Source organism: Marmota marmota, unplaced genomic scaffold (assembly GCF_001458135.2).
Source record: "Marmota marmota marmota unplaced genomic scaffold, marMar, whole genome shotgun sequence".
In the NCBI taxonomy this organism is placed as follows: Eukaryota; Metazoa; Chordata; class Mammalia; order Rodentia; family Sciuridae; genus Marmota; species Marmota marmota.
In genome coordinates, this window is record NW_026000174.1 from 66,608,663 (window position 1) to 66,615,195 (window position 6,533).

The 6,533-nt window shown below is 56.3% G+C and overlaps 2 protein-coding genes across 9 annotated transcripts; both read left to right on the plus strand.

Annotated features, from left to right (window-relative positions):
• The first annotated feature begins 6 nt into the window (after window positions 1-6).
• Nudt22 (nudix hydrolase 22) lies at window positions 7-2,743 on the plus strand. Of its 4 annotated transcripts, none has more exons than XM_015478162.2 (6): window positions 7-77; window positions 456-951; window positions 1,413-1,511; window positions 1,961-2,058; window positions 2,196-2,289; window positions 2,570-2,743. In XM_015478162.2, the coding sequence occupies exons 2-6, from the start codon at window positions 472-474 to the stop codon at window positions 2,669-2,671; spliced, it is 873 nt and encodes a 290-aa protein (XP_015333648.1). In that variant the 5' UTR covers window positions 7-77; window positions 456-471; the 3' UTR covers window positions 2,672-2,743. The 4 variants fall into 4 exon arrangements, with proteins under 4 accessions (XP_015333648.1, XP_015333649.1, XP_048645030.1 ...); XM_015478163.2 differs by having other exon boundaries at window positions 72-94; XM_048789073.1 differs by lacking the exon at window positions 7-77 and adding an exon at window positions 113-306.
• A 389-nt stretch (window positions 2,744-3,132) lies between these two features.
• Window positions 3,133-6,364, plus strand: Dnajc4 (DnaJ heat shock protein family (Hsp40) member C4). Of its 5 annotated transcripts, none has more exons than XM_015478168.2 (7): window positions 3,133-3,183; window positions 3,480-3,581; window positions 4,306-4,399; window positions 4,854-5,038; window positions 5,125-5,289; window positions 5,981-6,067; window positions 6,159-6,364. In XM_015478168.2, the coding sequence occupies exons 2-7, from the start codon at window positions 3,496-3,498 to the stop codon at window positions 6,265-6,267; spliced, it is 726 nt and encodes a 241-aa protein (XP_015333654.1). In that variant the 5' UTR covers window positions 3,133-3,183; window positions 3,480-3,495; the 3' UTR covers window positions 6,268-6,364. The 5 variants fall into 5 exon arrangements, with proteins under 5 accessions (XP_015333654.1, XP_048645032.1, XP_015333652.1 ...); XM_015478167.2 differs by lacking the exon at window positions 3,133-3,183 and adding an exon at window positions 3,229-3,333; XM_015478166.2 differs by lacking the exon at window positions 3,133-3,183 and having other exon boundaries at window positions 3,217-3,581; window positions 5,128-5,289.
• Window positions 6,365-6,533: the final 169 nt, after the last annotated feature.

The following is a 6,533-nucleotide window of genomic DNA, read 5'->3' on the forward strand; positions in this document are numbered from 1 at the left end:
ATGAGAAGCCTTGGAATAAAGGGGCGGGCACTTCCGCTTCGGGGGAAAGGGGCGGAGCCTGCGGGCCCAGTTGGCCGGTAAGTTACTAGCGCCGGTGAGGCTGGAGGTTCCGGATTTGGGAGGGGTCCTCGCGCGTCAGGGGTTGGAGGCAGGCTCTCTGGGATTGGGGACTTGAGCCTTTGGGGGACCCAGAACCTTTGGGTTATAGAGATGCCCAAGAGTCTTAGGGATTTCTGGCAGCACGAGACGTGGGCACCCAGCGGGCTCAGGACTCTTGCCCGGATGATAGGACTCCAGCTACCCAAGGCAAGGCCAGGGAGGTTCAGCGAGGTTGGTGGTACCCCAAGAAGATATGTGTCCGAGGAGGCCAGATGCTTGGAACAGGGGTGACTGTGTGACACCCCACCCTGCCTCCACCCCACGGGTGACAGGCCTACCTGTGTCCTCCCCCATAGCTGCCCTGTCCAGGCCATGGATCCTGAGGTATCCCTGCTGCTTCAGTGCCCTCCTGGGGGGCTGCCTCAGGACCATGTAGGAGTGGAGCTGAGCCCAGCCCATGACCGTCGCCCACTACCAGGAGGGGACAAGACCATCGCTGCCATCTGGGAAGCCCGGCTACAGGCCCAACCCTGGCTCTTCAATGCCCCCAAGTTCCGCCTGCATTCAGCTACACTGGCATCCACTGACTCTCCTGGTCCACAGCTGCTTCTGAGCCTGGGCCTTACTTCCTACCAAGATTTCCTGGGCACCAATTGGGCCAGCTCAGCCTCCTGGCTGCAACAGCAGGGAGCCATGGATTGGGGTGACAAGCAGGCCTATCTGGCAGACCCACTGGGGGTGGGTGCCGCACTAATCACAGCTGATGACTTCCTTGTCTTCCTGCGGCGCTCTTGGCAGGTGGCCGAGGCCCCTGGGATGGTGGATGTCCCTGGTGGGCACCCTGAGCCTCAGGTGAGGTGCCAGGCTGAATACAAATGCAAAAAGTCCCGGACAGCTCAGGGGAGCTGGAGTGCTAAGCCTTTCCTTCTGTTTTCTTCATACCTTAAAGGGAAAATTGGCCTAGTGTTTAACTGAGTCACCCCTGCTGCAGCACCTTCTCAGAGGGCTCCCCCAGGAGTAACTATCCACCTCTGTTGCCCACAACCCTCTCACATTCCCAATCTGCAACAGACCTGTGGGGAGGCCAGGAAACATGGGGGGGCGGAGAATGGGTAGAGGAAGATGCTTCACCCAACCCAACCCCCTGTGTGACCTATTCCTAAATTGGACCTCTGGTTGTCCATCTGGAAAATGAAGGGCCTGGGGATCACTAAGACTCTTACACTGTGTCTACCCAGGCCCTCGGGGCCAGCAAGTGGGAAGACAGGGTGGGAAGAGGATGGAGAGCAGAGGCTGAGCCTGACTTCTCACAGGCTCTGTGCCCTGGTGACAGCCCCCAGCACAAGGACCTCCCGGGGGAACTGGTGGTACGAGAGCTCTTCTCCAGTGTCCTACAAGAGATCTGTGATGAGGTGAGTGAGGAGTGTTGCCCTTCCCTCATGATGACATGAAGGAAGTGGGTAGAAACTGCTAGAATTCCATAGGTCTGGGTTGGAGGGAAGGTCTGCTGGTATTGAGGGAGCGGGGCATAATCAAAATGGAATTCTAGTTGTTAGTTCCCTAGGCCTCAAGTTCTTCCTCTTTCCAGTGGAAACAATATTGTTGATTCAAAAAGGAGTAAATGGGAATCTGTTACTAAATTCACTTCCCTTGAGTGAAGAGATTTCCCTAGGTAATCTGTTCAATCTCTTTGCTTCTGATTTTCCCATCTGTAAAATTAGCAGCTCAAGATCTAATATTCTGATCCAGGACACTTGTTCTATGAACCATAAAATATTGTACAAGGGTAATAGGCAGTTCTCTATGGAGAGGGGCAAGGATATGGACAGTGGACATTGACAGGTGGGACCCCCTGCCCCAGGTGAATCTGCCGCTGCTCACCCTGAGCCAACCCCTGCTGTTGGGCATTGCCCGAAATGAGACCAGCGCCGGCCGTGCCAGTGCCGAGTTCTATGTCCAGTGAGTGGGCTCTGGGACACAGGATCTTGAATCCTGGGGAAGATGGGTGGAAAGCATTGGGGATGTGACAGTTGGGGTTCCATAGGGATTCTACAGGACTGAGCTGCTCCCCAAACTATCCTCATGTCCTTGCCCAGGTGCAGCCTGACTTCTGAGGAGGTGAGGAACTGTTATCTGAGTGGGGGACCTGAGGCCCACGAGTCTACAGGAATCATCTTTGTGGAGACACAGGTGCGGGGTAACTTTCTGCATCTTGCTTGGACTATAGGGTTAGGGCCTGCAAAGAAATCTGGTGATGCATGTCTGGTGGGTGGGACTGGCTGGTACAGGAGACTCCCAGGTTTATTCCAAAGTCACAAAAAGAGACTCTCCTCCAAAGGGAAAGGCCCAGGGAACATGGTAAGTCCTCTTAACATGTCTCCCTATAAACAGTGCTGTGCAGAGGGCTCTGAGGCTCAACCCCAACAGGAGACAAGGGCTAGATGTGTGGGTCTCACTGTCTTCCCCACAGAGAGTGCAGAGATTGCAGGAGACGGAGATGTGGGCTGAGCTCTGCCCCTCAGCCAAAGGCGCCATCCTCCTCTACAACCGAGTTCGGGGAAGTCCCACCTGAGTTAATGTAGAGTCCCAGCCCTGGGGGACTGTCATCACAGCTCTGAAGACAATAAAGAACTTTATGCTTGGATTCCATTGGCATTCGCTGTTTCCATGACAGAGGGTTCGCTGGGAGAGCCCTGGGTGGGTGAGACCGAACGCGTCATAGAAAAGGAAAAAAAGAAAAACAAACACAAAAACACATCAGCTCGGCCTCAGTTTTCTCCCCCTGCAAGGGGGGATGAGAGATGTGCCTCCCATGCCAAGACAACGCCGGGTGGAAGCAGCTCTGTGAAACGTGCCTCGCTGCTGAGCAGACCAAAGCCGTCTCCGCGGCACCGAAGGGCTGCGGCTGGGCCAAAAGGCTCGTTGAGGGTCGGGCTCAGCCCCTCCTGCCGCCCGGGACTGGGGGCCCGCGCATTTCGGCAGCTCCGGGGACCTCCGCTAAGCGGCTCCGGCTGCAGAAAGCCGGTTGAGGGGCCGGGGGCGGGACCCGAGGAGGCGCAGGAAATGGCGGCGACTGCGGAGTTCGTAAGTGGAGTGAGGGCGGGACTTGGTTGTGGTTCCTCCCTCAATTTCCTTCAATCACTCTGGGTGGTTCCGGGGGTCCAGACCTGTAAGCCAGAGCCTGGAAAGACCTGGAGGCAGGGCCGGGTCCAGACATGGGGGACTGACCCTGAGGTAGGAGGCCGCCCCCGGGCCTGCCTCGATCTTCTTTTGCAAGAAACCCCTGGCCAGGCTCCTTCGCTCTGCCCGAGCCGCGAAGAGTTTGATATCTGATCGGATCTGGTCTCAATGCACCCCTCTTGGTGGGCTCCTTTCCCCAGCTGTCCACCCGCCGCCATGCTGCCCCTGTTGCCCCTGCGCCTGTGCCGGCTGTGGCCCCGCAGCCCTCCCACCCGGCTCCTCGCAGCGGCCTCTGGGCAGCGGTGAGTTGGGCTCCTGGGGCCCCCGGTTGTTCAGCGGGTTTCTGTTGAGGGCCTGCCCAGCTTAGGCGCTTCTTTGCTTACTGAGATAGATACCTTGCAGTCTTGTCTTAACCCTCACTTTCAGGTTGAGGACATTGAGAATCTCATCTGAGACTGAGATGAGCCTCAAGGTCATCAGCGAGTTAAATGGGAGATCAGAAATTTGAGCCCAACAAAACCCCAATACTCTTTCCATAACTCCACTGGTAGTCAAGCATAACTCACAGAAGTGGGGAAGTTGGTTACAAAGATGCAGATTCCTGGGCCCTGTTTTGGAGGTTCCATCCTGGAGGAATGAGATGGGTCTTCAGAAGCACCTTTGTCGTTTTTGAGAGGGGGTCGTCCTATGTTGCTCAGACTGGCCTTTAACTCCTGGGCTCCAGTGATCCTCTTGCCTCAGTGTTTCTAACTGGGATGGCAGGCATGTGCCACCATGCCCGGCTTGGGAATCTGTTTTAAAAAAACGTTCAAAGTGTTTGTGATGCAAGGATCTGAGGACTACACTTAGAATCCTGATTCAGACCATCCCTGAAACACTCCGAAAAAGAGGGATGGTCTGAGGACAGAACTGTCTTGGGAACTGCCTGAACTCTCTTCAGCTCCTTCCTAGTGACTGAGTTGAAGGGTGTGGCCCAGGGAGGCTGGGATGGCAGGGAAGGGTACCAGTTTGGGCCTCTATCCACAGGTCTGGCCCCAGGAATTATTATGAACTATTGGGCGTGCATCCTGGTGCCAGCGCTGAAGAAGTTAAACGAGCTTTCTTTACCAAGTCCAAAGAGGTACTAGTGCTCCCAAGGCGGGGAGAGAGGAAGTGGAAGTCTGAGCCGAATAGGGGGGTCACCCAACTTCCTAGGAGTAGGCCTGTGTCTCTGACTGGAGCCCCATTCCTTCAGCCTGCCTGGAGGGTGGGTGCTGTACTCAAGGATCTGCCCAGGTAGGAGGCAAAGCTGGGGGCACAAGACATCAATGTGCCTGATGAGCTTACTGTCTGCTCTTGAGAAACCTGCACCAGGGTATTTGGAAAGGAGGATGGCAGGTGTAGAGGGCTTAAATGAGGAAAGAGGGCTGGAGTCTGGGCTTCTTGACTCTTTGGCCTTCTAGAAGGGTGGGTCTTCTGGAGGGTTATTACAAAAGAGGGTCCCTGGGATTGATGTGAGCCCTTGTGGATCATCAGGATGGGAAGTGGGAAGGGTCAGTGAAAGGGAGATAAGGGGAGTCCTGCCTTGCCTCTAGCTGCACCCTGACCGAGATCCTGGGAACCCGGCCCTGCACAGCCGTTTTGTGGAGCTGAATGAGGCATACCGTGTGCTCAGCCGTGAGCAGACCCGCCGCAGCTATGACCACCAGCTCCGTTCAGCTAGCCCCCGCAAATCTCCAGGGACCACAGCCCATCCCAAGTCTGCCCAACAAACACAGAGGTACAGGGGTCCTGCCCCTGCTTGCCCACACTCCCAAGTCTCCTGGAAAGCCATATCATCACATTGTCCCTTCCTTTGTCTTCCAGCAGCTCCTGGGAACCCCCCAATGCACAATACTGGGCCCAGTTTCATGATGTAAGGCCACAGGGGCCCCAGACGAGGCAGCAGCAGTACAAACACAATCAGCGGGTCCTGGGGTACTGCCTCCTGCTCATGCTGGCTGGCATGGGCCTGCACTATGCTGCTTTCAGGTGCATCCTTGTCCTCCCCAGGGTGATGGGCAGAGGGTAGGAGGGTGGTGAAGCCACTCTGGTTATCGAGCCAGCTACTGCACCCTATGTCCTGTGTGCTTGTCTCCCACACTAAGCATTTCATGAAGTCAGTCTTTGGAGCCTTCCTTTACTTGATAAAGGCAGCACTGCATGACAGGCTAATGTTGTCATTTTCAGTTTTTCATAATTTGAATATAAATCTTTGATGCTGGCTGCCAGGGGGGCTGGAGCCAACCAAAATAGGCATGAGAAGCAAATGCTTTGTGACAGCCTCACCAGCGACTTTCTTCATTTGGCAGCTGTCGCCTCCCTTCCACTCTCTCATGCATGCCTTGACATGGATTTTTCTATTAAAAAGATGCCTTAAGGCCCCCTGCCACCTCCAGCAGCCTGCCTAGTTCAGAGGAGGAGTTGAACCTTTCTAGGATCCTGGGAAGAGCATCCCTGTGTTCAGAGCTGCTTCACCACTTTCAGCAGGACAGAGACTTGGGTTCCATTGCATCCTGGATGGGCCTCTGCCACTCTGTGCCCCTCTCCCCACCTATCACAGGCACTGTTGGGGCAAGGTTTCCACAGATGTAAAACAGAGAGAGACCCTGGAACAGGGTGGAGGAGGGCTTCAGGAACTGCAAGAACTGGAGTATCAGGGTTAACACCAAAGGTCTTGCAGGAAGTTGGAGCAGATACACCGGAGCTTCATGGATGAGAAGGATCGGATCATCACAGCCATCTACAACGACACGCGGGCCAGGGCCAGGTCTGTCCCTGCTCTATCCTGCCTCTGTTTCCTGTCCTTGTACTACTGTCCTGGATCCCTGACCCTAACTCTCAGGTGCTCTCTCCTTCAGGGCCAACAGAGCCAGGCTCCAGCAGGAGCGCCGGCAAAGGCAGCAGCAGCCGCTACCCTCTGGGCATCCCCAAGGTCCAGGGATTGTGCCTCCCAGCACCGGCCCCTGAGGGGCTCACCTAGATGGGATCTGTACTGTATTCCCTCCTTGCGCCCCGCCCAAAACTCCGCACTCCCCACGACGCGTGCAATAAAGTGATTCTTAGATCTCAGGTCCCGCTCGCTCCTTCAAGCCCAGCGTCCCCCGCCCGGGCCTCGCGCTGGGACAGCGCCCCGCCCAGTGGGTTCTGGCGGCGGCGACCAGGGAGGCCGGCCCCCTGGGCGGCACGTCCCCTTTCCCCTGAAGCGGCGGGAGGGGGTGTGTAGAGGGGGCGGG

Bases quoted from the DNA above. Each gene is read 5' to 3' on its own strand.
- Nudt22 (XM_015478162.2), top strand. From the start codon at position 472: ATGGATCCTGAGGTATCCCTGCTGCTTCAGTGCCCTCCTGGGGGGCTG. The intron at 1,512-1,960 runs GTGAGTGAGGAG...CCCCTGCCCCAG, and splicing joins TACAAGAGATCTGTGATGAG to GTGAATCTGCCGCTGCTCAC. The intron at 2,059-2,195 runs GTGAGTGGGCTC...GTCCTTGCCCAG, and splicing joins AGTGCCGAGTTCTATGTCCA to GTGCAGCCTGACTTCTGAGG.
- Dnajc4 (XM_015478165.2), top strand. From the start codon at position 3,448: ATGCACCCCTCTTGGTGGGCTCCTTTCCCCAGCTGTCCACCCGCCGCC. The intron at 3,582-4,305 runs GTGAGTTGGGCT...CTCTATCCACAG, and splicing joins GCAGCGGCCTCTGGGCAGCG to GTCTGGCCCCAGGAATTATT. The intron at 5,290-5,980 runs GTGCATCCTTGT...AAGGTCTTGCAG, and splicing joins CTGCACTATGCTGCTTTCAG to GAAGTTGGAGCAGATACACC.